This window comes from Mauremys reevesii, linkage group 4, assembly GCF_016161935.1.
Source record: "Mauremys reevesii isolate NIE-2019 linkage group 4, ASM1616193v1, whole genome shotgun sequence".
Taxonomy (NCBI): Eukaryota; Metazoa; Chordata; order Testudines; family Geoemydidae; genus Mauremys; species Mauremys reevesii.
The window spans coordinates 94383436-94399366 of NC_052626.1; the positions used below are offsets into that span (position 1 = coordinate 94383436).

The 15931-nt window shown below is 41.6% G+C and overlaps 1 protein-coding gene across 1 annotated transcript; it reads left to right on the plus strand.

Annotated features, from left to right (window-relative positions):
• The first annotated feature begins 1594 nt into the window (after nt 1–1594).
• Nucleotides 1595–15603, plus strand: OLFML1 (olfactomedin like 1). Its single transcript, XM_039533459.1, has 3 exons — nt 1595–1986; nt 4793–5081; nt 14222–15603. Exons 1-3 carry the CDS (start codon nt 1861–1863, stop codon nt 14998–15000), a joined length of 1194 nt encoding a protein of 397 aa, XP_039389393.1. The 5' UTR covers nt 1595–1860; the 3' UTR covers nt 15001–15603.
• The last annotated feature ends 328 nt before the right edge of the window (nt 15604–15931 follow it).

Genomic DNA, 15931 nt, shown 5'->3' on the forward strand with positions numbered 1-15931 from the left:
AGACCATGATGTAGTGGATCTTCACCTCTATAGATGAGCTGAATTTCCTGCACCAATGGGTGAAAGTGACCTATTTTGCCACATATAATTCATTTGCTAATGGCTTCCTTAAAGCTGTTAGGATGGTTATGAGACTCAGAAACCCTGCAGGCTTATATCCCCATGCTCAATGGTCTCTGTACCCATTGATGGAGAGGAATGTGGCATACACCACTTTTCTACCCTGCCCCCGCAATCCTGCAGTAATACTTTATCATCCAATAGTGTTCTGATTTTGCCATGCTTTGGGAGGCAAGAAAAAAAAGACAGTATACGCCACAGAGCTACTCACCCTGCAGGACTTCTCTAGCACTCCCAATCAATGGAGATGGCCTAGTGCTTCCTTCACAGCTGCATATTTTTCTGTATGCCTGGGGGACACATCCAGGGTGTCCTCCTATCAGTTCCAGAGTCCAACAAGACAATGTTGTTTGTTTCCATCTCCCCAAGAAGTAGTTCTGTCTGCTCTGAGGTTAAATGAGAGCTGGCAAGGGGGTATCCAGTCAGGCTGGCTGCACATCAGTCTCTCTTCCACATAAATGGAAACTCGCAAACAGGTTTGTTTTCCATTAGCATAAAGAAGTATTTTTTAAAATCACTTTTTGCCAGTGCACTCTGAATTCTTGTCATAAATAATGCAAAGTTGCACCTCACGGCAGTCAGGGAAATGAGGTCAAAGGGTAAATTCTGCATGCTGTGACACATTTTCATGCATTGAATCAATCCTCATATGCTTACACTCACGCTAGAGAGAGCACGAAGGGAGAGCTTGTGTGGGTGCGAGAGTAAACTGTAGAGAAGGAAGCTGAAAAAATATTAAGATGTGCCGAATTCTGAGAAACAACAGTACAGATGTAGTGTTTGGGTTCAAATAGAAGGGGAAATGTCTGATACCTACATAATTTACTACTGTCCATGCTGTTTGTGTGGCCACATCCCCTTGGTCAAAGGGTTCTGGATATGCATATGCATCCCCTTCTACTCAAAGAAAAGACCAAAAAGACCTAGAACAAATAAGCCTTAAAATTAGTATTTCTTTTAAGAAATGAAAATCAAAAACCTTACCTCAAGTATTGTTTTTACCCCCAAAACGGAGAAGTGCCAGAAACTCCATTAAATCCATAAGGGACTTTGCTGCTTCTATTGATTTTATGTGGGAAGGTGCTTGGATATTATGTCGATAGTATAAAACCTTAAGATAGATAAATGAGAGAAGAGGATCTTAATATTTTTCATTTTTCTAACCTAGTACAGACAGACATATGTACCCAGATAAACACTGAAAGTGAAGAAGCTGTTTTAAATTGCTTTACACTAACAACTGTGATTGTTCAGAACAACAACTACAGATATTGTGGACCAGATCCTCACCTGGTGCAAATCAGCATAGCTCTATTGACTTCAGTGAAGCCACTGTGATTTACATCCGCAAAGGATCTGGCACTAAATATTGTTCTGTGTGGGGTGGGGGTTGTTTTTGTTTTTATTTAATATAACTGGACTAAAGGCTCTATGTGACTCAGTACTGAACATCTGGGATTGATCATAAGATCACAAGCTGGAAAGCATTCATCCGGCTTCTAGAAATAAACACATCTAGCTCAATGCTTTCCACAACTTTATTGTTTTAATGATAGACCGAAGGAGCTGAAACAGCCATTTTAAATCTTTTAATTCTTGCAGCTTTAGTATTTTTAGCCATTTTTTTCACATCATAGTATCACACAGTAATTATATTGATTTTAATTCTAGAAGGGGAAGTTTTAGTGTGATTTTTCTTCCCATCATTAATTATTTTTCCCCACATACTTTCATAAAACTATGGTAATCTTGCAACTCAGATTTTTATTAGTTTCATTTTTCACAAGTATCGTGGGAGAGGCCCAATATGTAATGCAAGATGCAGTACTAATGCATTACATCGACCGGCGTTTTCTATCTTTAGAGGTATGTGTTATCTGTATAATTGTGTCTTAGGAATATTGTCTCGTTGCAAATATATTTGAAAGGTGGTGCATGTTCTTGCATATATAAACTGCATATATGTTAATCGTCATCAGTAAAATTATGAATAATATAAACAAATAAAATAAACAAACTTAATAAGTATGTCATGGTAACTAAAATCTGCAACTTTAATTATTTTGTGTTATCATAGCATTTATCTTATGATAACATTGTTATTTTATTTTATTATACAGAGCCAAATTCTTCTATCAGTTGCATTTGTGTAATCTCATCAATAAAATTTAGCTAAAAATGTTTAAATTGCTGTCACAGTATGTCTCCAGAATATTTGCATTTCCTGTTGGCATCAACAGGATTGGTGACAAAGACTAATAATGAATTAGTAAGCACAGAAGATAGTTGGAAGCTTACAAGGCATTTTCTATCTACAGCTGAACTTTAAGTGTATTTGCATCTTGACAAGAGATTGAAAAAATCCCCATGTGGTTGAGAGATTACAAAAAATGTTGGTTCTGCTAAATTTCATAAGATTACAGTCCCTCAAACAGGGCTCCCACCTACTCCAGTACCTGTCCTTTTTCTTCAGGTAAGATCACCGAGTATTGCTAATTAAATTCAGATGAGATTATTAAAAATAATTCCAGAGGTTTTCCATTCCTAGATCCTAAATACCAATGTACCATTGTGCATACTTTATTTAAAAAATGTGACACATACACAGTAGGACAGAATTTGTATAGGATGAATTACTAAAAATTGCTCCTGTGCCTTTGTCTGGTAATAATTTGTGTTAATAAAATAATTGTAAAGAAGCTCACAGTAGTCACTCCTGCACTCCTTGCTCATGCAAAGCTCCTACTGGCTTCAAGAGGAGTTTTGTCTGAGAAAGCAGTGAAGGATTGGGCCAATGTTTTGTCCCCATTAGGTGGGCTGGGATTAACATTTCACTAACCTACACAAGTATGACAATCATATACATTTCAACTGTCTGTTTCTTCCCTTTTGCTTCATAGGAGAGAGAAGTTTCCCCCATCCTCCCTGGTTCAGACCCCTAAACCAGCCAACATCCCAAGGTTCTCGCATATGTTGGGACACCCATAGAAGTTGATATATGTGTAATTGTACAAGCAATGTGGACAAGGAGTGGATATCTCCCACCCCCACACATTTCAACTTGAGGGAGAAAATTTCTCCCTTCCACACACACTTTTGTCTGGCTAAAGGCTAAGGGAGAGGTGAAGGAGGAGGGGACAGTAGCAAGGGCAGAAAAGGGGAGCGGTAAATATTGGAGGGAGAAGCAGTTCTGGGACATTTGGGAGCATGGATGGAGGCACTTTGTGTAGTGAGGAGGAGAGATGGGTAGATGGGCCTCTTGGATGGGATTATGGTCATATGCAAAAGTCCAAGTTAGCACTTGGATAATTGGCATAAAATGAGCCAGGGAGCTATAAAAACCTCACCAAAGATTTCAGAGAATGAAACACATAACACATACTGCATGGTTCCCTTTGTAAGTATATTTATTCTTCAGTCATAGAAAAGCTCACCTAACACCCACAATGGAAAGCTTGAAACCTGTGTGTAAAACACCACAACTGAGTACCCAGTTTTAACTAGTTAGGACTTCTTATGTATCGGCCCTCAGATACTGACACACTTTCAATAACACATCTGATAGGCAGTGTTTCCTAAAGGGTGGAGCCCTGGATTAGGATCCAAGACACCTGGGTTCTATTCTCAGCTAGGCCACTGTTCTGCTGCATGCCATTGGGCAAGTCACATCTCTCTCTGCCTCAGTTTCTCCCTTTCTAAAGTGCTTTGAGATTTGTGGATGAAAAGTCCTATAAAAATCACTGGCTTTTTCAGCACCTAGCCTATTATGAAGTTTTGACAAACTAAAGGGGCCTACAATTTCAAGAGTGGCTGATAATATTGGGTACCTTGTTTTTTGGGTGGCCAATTTGAAACACCTTAAAGAGTTCTGATTTTTAGAGAGTGAGAGCTCAGCACTTTGTGAAAATGAGGCCCCTTTTATGATTACTCCAGCTGGGCACTCAAAATCACTAGACACTTTTGAAAATGTGTCCAATGGCAGGGTCCATTCGAAGTGGTCAGGCAGGTAGGGCCTAACCTAAGATGAACTAATACTGAGGTAGCTGCATAGGTGTGCTGGTCTTTCATTGCTCTATCTTCCATGATTTTACTCCCACAATTTTCACCATTTTGATACAAACTTTCTTTGCATATATGGATTTTGTAGGTCAAAATTTCTATTTTCCATTGTAAATGTTAGAAAAGAGGAAGTAGCATTAACTCTGGATCAGATATCTGCTGGGCCAGCAAAGGAACAGTATGTGAAATGTGGTTGCTTCCTGGCTCCAACAGCCCCTGCTTTCACATTTTTATGAGACAGACTCAGCAGAGGCCATAAAGAGAGGATTTTGAGGGACCTCAGGGAGGGGAGTCATCAGTGATCCCTCTGTTCTGCACCCCAAACCTCCAATGGGTTCTACCAGAGCTCCCCTCTGCTGACAGAAGAAGAGCAAAGAATCTAGCCCTCAGACTTCACAGCAAGGGAGAATATAGATATTTAACCACAAGTATGAATTTCAGTGACTTTTTCAGGCAGATTAATATGTGACCAGGGATAATTAATTTGAAACGAGAAAGGGAAGGGGGGCCAGTGGTATTTATGAACTAACCATGTGTTAAGATCCTATCTATAGAAAATACACATATTCACACAAGCAAATATATATTTATATGTTCTGTATTCTAATTCAAGAGCAGACTGGAAAAATGCAACCAAGATATACTGGATTATGTACAAGAATTCCATGACTTTTCAAGGAGGATGATATCGCGCCTGGAGGGGCTGAAAGTTTATAAGGCTGAGTTTAAAAATGAAGTGGCGCATTTGCTAACAAGAGTTGAAAGAGCACAAAGGGACATTGACTATTTTGAATCAACAAGAGAATCTACTGCCTGTGTAGAAGTAGATGAAGACCTGGTGGAAAAGCAGCTAAATGAAGACGCAGAAGAAAAAAGGAAAGTCAAGCTCATGCTTAATGCAAGTAAGAACTATTTACTTTTCAAAACTTAGATCTAAGAGAGCCAATCCTCTAGAAGTGGCACGAAGCTTTCTGTCTCTCACGTGCTTAGCTGGCTGGTTCTTGCTCACATGCTCAGGGTCTAACTGAACACCATATGTGGGGTCAAGAATAGGGTGACCAGATAGCAAGTATAAAAAATTGGGATGAGGGTGGGGGGTAATAGGTGCCTATATGAGAAAAAGTCCCCAAAATCAGGACTGTCCCTATAAAATCGGGACATCTGGTCACCCTAGTCAGGAAGAAATTTCCCCTCAGATCAGATTGGCAGTGATCTTGATGGAGTTTTCACCTTTCTCGGCAGTGCTGGATGTGGGTCACTTGCCATCATTATCTGGATATATCTCACTTAATCAATGTCCTGCCATTGCAGGGTCTTCAAGCATGGGTGCACCTGGGACCCTCCTATTCTCTGCCTCTGGCATATAAGAGTTTAGTTTTCAGTGGGCTGTAATACTTTGGTGTAGTTTTAGTTGGGTTTTGTGTGTGGATGGTTGGTGGCGTGTGATTTACAGGAGGTTAGACCAGATGATCTGGGGTCCCTTCTTGCCTTAAACTGTAGGAGCTGCAGCCCTGTTCATTAAGGGGCAATGACAGGGTTAATCAGTGACCAGGCTAGTTCAAAGCACTATTTATTTAGAACAAAAGCATTAGAGAAAACATTTTAAAAATAATAAACAGCTTATACCCAAGCCTGGCTTACCAGATGTCACCCACCTTGCATATGGAGACCATGGCAGGTTTCAAAGTACTTCAGGTCCTTTCTCAGGGCCTGTCCTTCTGGGTCACTATCTCATTTCAGTTCTGAGGTTGGGTAAGGGTGTTGACCATTTTTTTCCCTGCCACCCAGAATGCACAAGTTCACAGACCTACTCTTGAGCTGAAGAAGTATGTCATTTATTTGCTGCTTCAGTGAGTGATCAGTCCACCAAAACCGAGCATAGCATAGGGCTGAATGCAAGCTCACAGCCACATTTAGGTGCTCGCCTTAAATACATTATTACAAAGCTGTTCATTATATATTGTATAAACACTTTTTCTGCCTAGCATTAAGATTAGTTTGCTAACCCAGTTGTTTACCTGATCAGATTGCTGGGTCAGCTTTTCACCTGGCCGGTCTATTTCCTTGCCAGACAAGCAGGCATCTTTTCACATATCCCAACACCTAAAACATACATTCTACATATTACATCCTTCATGGATTGATCCCTGCTCCCTGTGTCCAGGGTGGTCATTTTATAGAGCTCTGGGTTCTTTGTTTGTCAGGCTTGTGGATCCACGTTAAACCAGTCTATGCAATTCCCTCATGGGGGTGAAGTTTCTCCAAAGCTGTTATCTGTCCAGGAAGTTGCATTAATTACTTCCCAATTATTTTAGTTCCTGCATGAAACTCTTTAGCTCCCCCATGGACCCAGAATACCATCCCTAGTCCATAAAATACGTATAACATTTATAAACTAGATACAATAGATTTTCCATATGTCCACAGTATCTCTCACAGCAGCATTCCAGGAAAAACTCTAGTGTCTCACAGTTGGTTGCAGCTGTGCCAACTAATTAAGTGGCTTACGTTTTTTTGGGTCACAGCCTCAACACTAAGGATAATTCAATAGACACTGAAATTATTTAATCTACTGGTAAATTTTCCATATATTTTAACATTCTCTGTAATTCCCTATCAAGATCACACAGTAAGTGACTTGGCTGCAAGCAAAATTCAATATGTAATATATATGAAGTACATATACATTTTATGTTTTATTGAAATCCCTTATCCTCTTAAATTTCATCTTTAAATAGTATCTCGCCCCTATGAAATTCACTAATTGATGCAAATCACACTTCTCTACAGCCAAAATGCTTCTGAAATAAATGTAGTCAAACTTTACTAATTCTGGGTCACTGAGAATGAAAATGATGCTTAAAATTGTTGATTGGCTCTAGTTTTCAAGTTATGCTATTGGGTCAATATATACGACCCTTGACTTGGGAATAGCGGAGGATAAGTGAGTTATAAAGGGAAGGGATCTCAATTTAAACCAGAAATGACTAAAATACATCTTTGACTGGATCTATGAATAAATCTATGACTGGGTTTGGACAGTACTTGCTTTTTAGGCAAAACAATGAATGATGCAATCTGAAGCTGGTATTGCGTCATACATTATATGAATTGCATCATGTTATTCCTAGAAGTCATGGATGATGCGATCATAATGAAGCTTACATCACTCTGCTGAACAAATTGCCCTATATCAGCTCTAGAAATCATACAGTGTCGTGCTCTCTTATTTGTCAGTGTTTGATTTTGCAAAGGGACACATTTCTGTTTAGCCAAAGTGAGCAGAGATGCCTCGTACTTGTGTGAACAGTGCAGATAACTTCTGCTATGTTTGTGGTGAAGTGACTTTTGCATCACAAAAGCGCAGTATAACCACTATGGTTAAGAAAGCCTATCACCTTTATTTTGGCTGCAAAATTGGAGATCAGGACAAGAGGTGGGCCCCACACATATGCTGCAACACTTGTGCAACAAATCTTCGCCAGTGGTTGAACAGGAAAAGGAAATCTATGCCTTTTGCAGTGCCAATGATTTGGAGAGAGCCAACAGATCATACCAGCAATTGTTACTTCTGCATGGTGCCTCCAGTTGGGAAAGGTGTGTCAAAGAAGAAAAAGTGGACTGTGCATTATCCAAACATTCCATCAGCTATACGCCCAGTACCCCACGGAGAAGGACTGCCGGTTCCTGATGCACCAGAATCATTCTCACTTGAGTCGGACGAGGAAGAGGAAGAGGATGAAACTTCTGGTCCTGAACCATCAATGTCACAGGACCCACATTTTCTCCCATCCTCCTCCTCTCAACCACACCTCATAACACAAGGTGAACTGAATGACCCTGTCAGGGATTTGGAACTACCCAAGAGTAAGGCAGAGCTGTTGGGCTCCAGACTACAGCAGGTGATGTTAGGGTTTCCATGTTCCGTGACCGTCAAAAGGATCTTGTCCCATTCTTCTTCATGGAAGGTGATCTTGTAGCCTGCAACAACATCGATGGTGTGATGGCAGCCCTCAACATCGTTCATGATCCAGATGAGTGGAGACTCTTCATTGATTCATCGAAGACGAGTCTTAAAGCTGTTTTACTGCATAATGGCAATGTTTTGCCATAAATTCCAGTTGGTCATGCAGTCCGTATGAAGGAAACCTATGACAACATGAAACAACTTTTGAGGTGCATAAACTATGCCCAACATCAGTGGCAGCTTTGTGGCGATTTGAAGGTTGTTGCTCTCTTGCTTGGTCTGCAGACTGGATACACAAAGTACTGCTGTTTTCTCTGCGAATGGGATAGTTGTGCAAGAGATTCCCACTACATCAAGAAAGATTGGCCACTCAGACAGTCATTGGAGCCTGGGAGGAAAAGTGTTCAGCATCTACCACTTGTTGAATCAAGGAAGATTTTGTTACCACCCTTACACATCAAGCTGGGTCTGATGAAGAACTTTGTCAAGGCCATTGACAAAACACAAGCAGCTTTCAAGTACCTCCGTGGAAAATTTCCAAGGTTAAGTGAAGCTAAGATAAAGGAAGGTGTCTTTGTTGGTCCTCAGATTCGTGAACTTCTTCGAGATGATGCATTTGACCATGCACTGTGTGGCAAGGAACAGACGGCATGGAAAGCCTTCCAGTTAATGGCAATAAATTTTCTCGGAAACAACAAGGCAGACAACTACAGGTTGTTGGTGGAAAACCTCCTCAAGGCATACAAAAGCCTTGGTTGCAACATGTCACTAAAGATACATTTTTTGCACTCTCATCTAGATTTTTTTCCACCGAACTGCGGAGCAGTGAGCGACGAGCACGGCAAGCGATTTCACCAGGACATTGCAACAATGGAGAAACGCTACCAGGGCAAATGGAGCCCATCGATGCTTGCAGACTATTGCTGGACAGTGACAAGAGATGCTCCATTTAATGAATACAAGAGACAAGCCAAGAAGCGCCGAGTAGACACTGAATAGGACTAAACTATGTACATAATAGTTTTTTGCCTTTTGTTTCATAATAAATTTTATTTATATAACCCTTTTGCTGATTTTTAAAGTGTTACATAAACAGGACAGGTGAAATATTATCATGTAAAGCAACCATAAACACATGAAAAGACCTAGGTTTACAATTTATTATTAAAACTCTACTATCTACACAATATACATAGACATAAAATGTAAAAACTTAAATATCTTAGAAACAGTAGCCAATCAGTTGTTTTAATTGTCATATTTGAATTCAGCACATCAAAATACATAATAAAAAGGACATTTTATCACTGAAGCAGACGACTTCTCAAAAATTGTAGACCAGTGTTATATACAGTATGTACATTTTAGGTGGTATATTTCATTTCCAGTCAGAAGCAGTATGAAATCAGAAACACACAACAGAAAATTTAAAAATTGGAATCAGAACCTTTTTAAAAAGCTTCAGGGCAGATCCTAAGGTGGTATATATCTGACTTCAGTGGAGCTAAATCAAATTATTCATAGATTCATAGATTCTAGGACTGGAGAGGTCATCGAGTCCAGTCCCCTGCCCTAATGGCAGGACCAAATACTGTCTAAACCATCCCTGATAGACATTTATCTAACCTACTGTTAAATATCTCCAGAGATGGAGATTCCACAACCTCCCTAGGCAATTTATTCCAGTGTTTAACCACCCTGACAGTTAGGAACTTTTTCCTAATGTCCAACCTAAACCTCCCTTGCTGCAGTTTAAGCGATTTCTTCTTGTTCTATCCTTAGAGGCTAAGGTGAACAAGTTTTCTCCCTCCTCCTTATGACACCCTTTTAGATACCTGAAAACTGCTATCATGTCCCCTCTCAGTCTTCTCTTTTCCAAACTAAACAAACCTAATTCTTTCAGCCTTCCTTCATAGGTCATGTTCTCTAGACCTTTAATCATTCTTGTTGCTCTTCTCTGGACCCTCTCCAATTTCTCCACATCTTTCTTGAAATGCGGTGCCCAGTACTGGACACAATACTCCAGTAGAGGCCTAACCAGCGCAGAGTAGAGCTAAGAATCTGCTCTCTTAATCTTTGTCAGCATGCTGTCAAAGGGTTAAAGCAGGTGGTAATCATGATACTACTACTCTTCTCACCCTGTTTTCAAAGCCTACACCTATACCAGTCTCCAGTACTCTGAATTTCAAAATCTGTTCCTTTCTAGATCTAAGCTTGTTTGAATATCCAGGCACTTTCTTTGACATGCAGTAAAAAAATAAATTAGATGTTTTTAAAGCATCTCAAGGTAAAGGCACTGAAAATTGTTTCTTTCTAAAAATAACTAAGCTAAAATTACCTGCCCCGGAGTCTTTCCAGATGTTGAAAAGTTGTTATTGATAGTAACACATTAGTATATACTAGCCATCCATCAACCACATCATATTTACAGGTCTATTATCAATTTCCAGATTTTACAGCATTGCTTGCTAGTGTTTAAGGTCTTGCTGCCTAAGTTTCCAGCTGTCTGTGTAATACACTTCCTGCTGCTTGTGGTAATTCTTAGCTGACACCACTATTTAAAAGCAGAGCCATGAGTTCATTGATATGTTTAATTGTAGTCATTGAAGACCAAATCTTAGTTCCATTGAAATCAATGGGAAAACTAGTAAGCATGTGGCTTTTTGAGCACTTAGATAAAGTCATCGGTTAAACAGTAAGTGACTCTTAACCTTAACAATAGCAGAGCTGCCACTTCACCATAAGGGGCATGGTGTAAGTCCAAGGTGATTTTGTGTTTGGTTTGGATATGTACAGACACTCACTGATTGTGCAGGAAAAGTGGCTGATCCTGCCTTGGTTGGGAGTAGGATATGGCATTCCTGCAGATTATGCATCAAACTGCCTTCTGGGTCTGATGGGGGTAAGATTTGGAAGTATCCTGGGGCAGTAAAGTCCTTCATGTTGGCTGCAGTAACCAAAGTGTATACGTAGGGGGTATCAGTATCCACAAGTGCAAAAAAGGGTTGCTTTCTGGAGGCAATGCGAGTATTTCTATTGACTTGAATGGATTTGGACCAAGTAAAAAGAGAGGAGGCTGATGATGCAACAGAGTTTGCTTTTGTCCTCTCCATTTCATCTACTGCCAGAACTTGCTGCCTTAGGGGCTTGTTTATTCTGTTTGGCTAAGAAGGCTGCACTTTATTAAAAGACATTCTTTAACCGTCAAATAGTGTCTCTTCTAATTTGTTATTGCCTTTGGCAAGCAAGCTGTTTACTCGTCTAGTATACATTGTAATAACATGTTTGCTGGAAGGGATAGGCAGTTGATAAAGATTTAAAGTTCCCTGGGCATGATTCTCCACTGCCTTGCACCTTGTAGAGCTGTTAATATCTTTGCAAAGTGGGTGTAAAATGCTACCAACTCAGAATTACCTACTTATTCTGGTAGTAACATTTGGCACTCATTTTGCACTGGTGTATATGACTATGCCACTCTGGCAGCCCCACAGTCCTAGTCCCATGACATGCTGTGATGGGTTCAGTCACAGAGATCCCCTTGGGACTGTCACCTGATGTGCTCAAATTACCTCTGAGCCCATTTTCCCTGATGGCTTGGGACTCCAGAACCCTGCCTTGTTGAGTCAGACACGCCAGTCTGCTGCAACACAGACCCAGGTCTGAACCACGCCCCCAAAGCTGCACAGCAGGTTACCTATCTCCAGCTCTCAGATACCCAGTTCCCAATGGGATCCAAACCCCAAATAAATCCCTTTTACTCTGTATAAAGCATATACAGAGTAAACTCATGAATTGTCCACCCTCTATAACACTGATAGATATGCACAGCTGTTTTCTCCCCCAGGTATTAATCACTTACTCTGGGTTAATTAATAAACAAAAGTGATTTTATTAAGTATAAAAAGTTGGATTTAAGTGGTTTCAAGTAATAACAGACAGAACAAAGTAAGTTACCAATTAAAATAAAACAAAACATGCAAGTCCAAGCCTAATACATTAAGAAACTGCATACAGGTAAATCTCATCCTCGGAGATGTTCCAATAAGCTTCTCTCACAGACTAGATGCCTTCCTAGTCTGGGCCCAATCCTTTCCCCTGGTACAGTCCTTGTTCCAGCTCAGGTGGTAACTAGGGGATTTCTCATGACTGGCAGCCCCCTTTGTTCTGTTCCACCTCCTTTTATAGTTTGGGCACTAGGCGGGAATCCTTTGTCTCTCTCTGGCTTCCCACCCCTCCTTCTAAATGGAAAAGCACCAGGTTTAAGATGGATTCCAGTACCAGGTGACATGGTCACATGTCCTGTGAGACCCCACGCCTCCATTCTTCCCAGCCTGACTCACAGGAACACAGGAAGACTTACAAGTAAACAGAGCCATTTACAATCAATTGTCCTAGTTAATGGAAGCCATCAAGATTTCAAGCCACCATTAATGCCCCACACTTTGCATAGTTACAATAGGACTTCAGAGTAATGCTTCATATTTCTAGCTTTAGATACAAGAATGAAACATTCATACAAATAGGATGACCACACTCAGTAGATTATAAGCTTTGTAATGATACCTTACAAGAGAGCTTTTGCATAAAGCATATTCCAATTACATTATATTTACACTCATAAGCATATTTCCATAAACATGTGGAGTGCAACATCACACATGCCTCTAACCTGAGTTATGGTGACATGGAGCTGTTGTTTTGCTGGTCCTACACATTCCATGGCATGCCCCAAAGCCAGAGAGATTCCTGACTTTGGGATCTGGCTGATCACTGGCTCTTCTATGTTGCAGGAGTGGTAAAAAGGGGCCAGAACAAAACCGAGAATTGGGATCTTTATATTCTGGCTTCATATTAGGATGCTGTATTTCTTGCTAAGGCTGTTATATTATTAAAGGGGGGGGCAGGGAAGAGGGTAGGAGTGAGCCCCTGAGATAGATAGTATGTTAAAATTCAATAGGTCAGACTTTAAGCTGTAGGTCTTTTATAAATAAAGGTCTTGATTTTTCTCTCGTGCTGCTGTAAACCAGGAGTAACCTCACTACAGTGAATGCAGAGACACCTGTGTAAAACTGGTGTGACTGAGAGAAGAATCAAAGCTGCTGCTCTGTGTCTCCTCTCAGTTACAATAATGCAATCCTGTTTGTGTGGCATTGGTGTAACAGAGCAGAAGTTGGCCCCATGTATGTCGTTGAAGATAGGTAATGAATTTACATGGCAGATGTTGGTTCTACGCAGAGGTGAAAGTAAGCCAGTCAGGTCCGGTCCAGCATACTGGTAAGGGCCGGTATACAGCCGACCTTATCGGCAGGGCCGCTGATGGGGGGAGGGGCAAAAGGGGCAGCTTCCCAGGTCCCAGAAATTTAAAAGGGCCTGGGGCTCCTGGCCCCCGCTACCCCAGGGCTCCCAGCCGCCGCTACCCTGGGCCCTTTAAACCGCCGCCAGAGTCCTAGGGCCCCCGGCTGCCGCTACCACTATTGTGGGGCTCCAGCAGTTATTTAAAGGGCCTGGGGCTCCCGGCCGCTGCTACTGCTACAGTGCCAGAAGCTGGAGCCCCGGGCCCTTTAAATTGCCACCAGAGCCCCGGGGCTCCCAGCCGCTACTGCTATCATGAGACTCTGGCGGCGATTTAAAGGGCCCGGGGCTCCAGGCTACCACTGCCATGGCAGCAGCTGGAGCCCCGGGCCCTTTAAATTGCTGCCAGAGCCCTGGGTAGCGGTGGCGGCTGGGAGCGCCAGGCCCTTTAAATTGCTGGGCTGCGCTGAAGAGCTGGCTGGGGAGTCTGGCCTCAGACCTGCCCCTTGCAGCCGAGGCCCTGCCCCTTCCGGTTGAGCCCCCACCCCTTGCTGAGGACCGCAACCACCCTATGTACCAGTAAGTCTCTTAGGTTACTTTCACCCCTGGTTCTATGGTATGAAATGAGTTTGGTGACTACTTAACACAGGAATTTTGTAGACATTTTGGACATACTCTACTCAATGGATGAAGGGACTAAGAATTCCAAAGACAGGGAACAACCAGAGGATTCACAGTCATTCTAATTTTATAATCCTTTATATTTGGATTGTTTCCTTACAGGCTGTGACAACATGCTTGCAGGTATCAAGTCCATAAAGATAGTTAAGAAGACTGGAGATATGCATGGCTCTTGGATGACAGATCCAGGCAAAGACCATCTGAAGATTTATTTCTTAAGTGGATCCAAGAATAATGTTATTTTGGAATTTGCAAATATTCGGGCATTCACGGAAAGGAATCATAAGCTAACACCACGGAGAGTTAACCTGCCATCTTCCTGGCAGGGAACTGGCCATGTTATGTATAATGGTTTCCTGTTTTATCACATATATGGCTCCTTAAATGAGATAGTTAAATATAACATCCAGAGAAGAAAGGTAACTGATAGAATGCTCCTGCCAGGTGCTGGACAGATTTCTGCCTATGAACTGTTTCCTGATACTAAAATAGATCTTGCTATTGATGAACAAGGACTGTGGGCAATCCATGCAGAGCCAGACACGAGTGGAAACCTCGTCATCACTAAAATCAACCATATGACTATGACTGTGGAGCATACTTGGGACACATCATGCAATAGCAAGAATGCTGAAGCAGCTTTCCTGATGTGTGGCACCCTCTATGTTGTGTATAACTCTCCTAGTGGAGGCACATCTCGGATCAAATGTGTGTACGATATCTTAGACACTATAAATACTTATGAAATCCCCGTGTTACCTTTCCCCAAACGTCAGGGTAGCCATTCCATGATACATTATAACCCCAAAGAAAAGCAGTTATTTGCCTGGGCTAATGGATCCCAGATCCTTTACAAACTTCAAACAAAGCAAAAAGTTTAAGATCTTTAGAAACTTTTCAAAGATGAATATTAAAATAAGCTTAAGGTCAATGACCCAAGTTCTCTTCTCAGTTACCATCACGGAATTCCCCTTGCTTTTCCATTTGTTCACTGTTAGATGCTTTATATATATATAAAATTTTAAAATTTATCATACTTATTTAAAAATATAGGGTTTTTTTTCCTCATCTCATTGTGAAGAAACAAATCTATAACTTCTTGAGGATTAAACAGAAGCTATTCCCAGCTGCTTGAACTTTCACCCATTTTCCCCCGAATTAAGGTTCAAATGCTCACTTCTGCCTGGGCCCAATCTCACACCCATTAAAGACAATGGAAAGACTCTCATTGATTTGAAAAAGAATGGTATCAGGCTTCATATACATGCAGCAGGTGTCAGTGTTACAATATTTAAGTGACAAGTGAGTGGCATTATGTCTCCCCACAAAGCCAGCCACTCTAGTCACTCACAACCTGCCAGCTGCAGACCAGAGTTCCTGCAAGCACCTCCCACCCCTTTTTTTTTTTTTAAATAGAATATCAGGGTTGGAAGGGACCTCAGGAGGTCATCTAGTCCAACCCCCTGCTCAGAGCAGGACCAATCCCCAGACAGATTTTTGCCCCAGATTCTTAAAAGGCCCCCTCAAGGACTGAATTCACAACTCTGGGTTTAGCAGGCCAATGCTCAAACCACTGAGCTATCCCTCCCTCCTGCAGCAGCTATGTTGTGTAGGGTGGCACCGGGCAGCAATTGGGAGCTGAAACACCTCCTCTCTACTACACCGATTGCTCCCAGTTGGATGAATTTGGAAGGAAATGTCCATACGTTCAAACTCACAGAGGCTGTGGCTACACTTAGCACTTCAAAGCGCTGCCGCGGTAGCGCTGCCGCGGCAGCGCTTTGAAGCGCTAAGTGTAGTCAAAGCGCCAGC

Excerpts from the sequence above, each read along its gene's own strand:
- OLFML1 (XM_039533459.1), top strand. The coding sequence starts at position 1,861 with ATGGTAATCTTGCAACTCAGATTTTTATTAGTTTCATTTTTCACAAGT. Across the intron at positions 1,987-4,792 it reads GGCGTTTTCTATCTTTAGAG|AGCAGACTGGAAAAATGCAA; the intron begins GTATGTGTTATC and ends TTCTAATTCAAG. Across the intron at positions 5,082-14,221 it reads CAAGCTCATGCTTAATGCAA|GCTGTGACAACATGCTTGCA; the intron begins GTAAGAACTATT and ends GTTTCCTTACAG.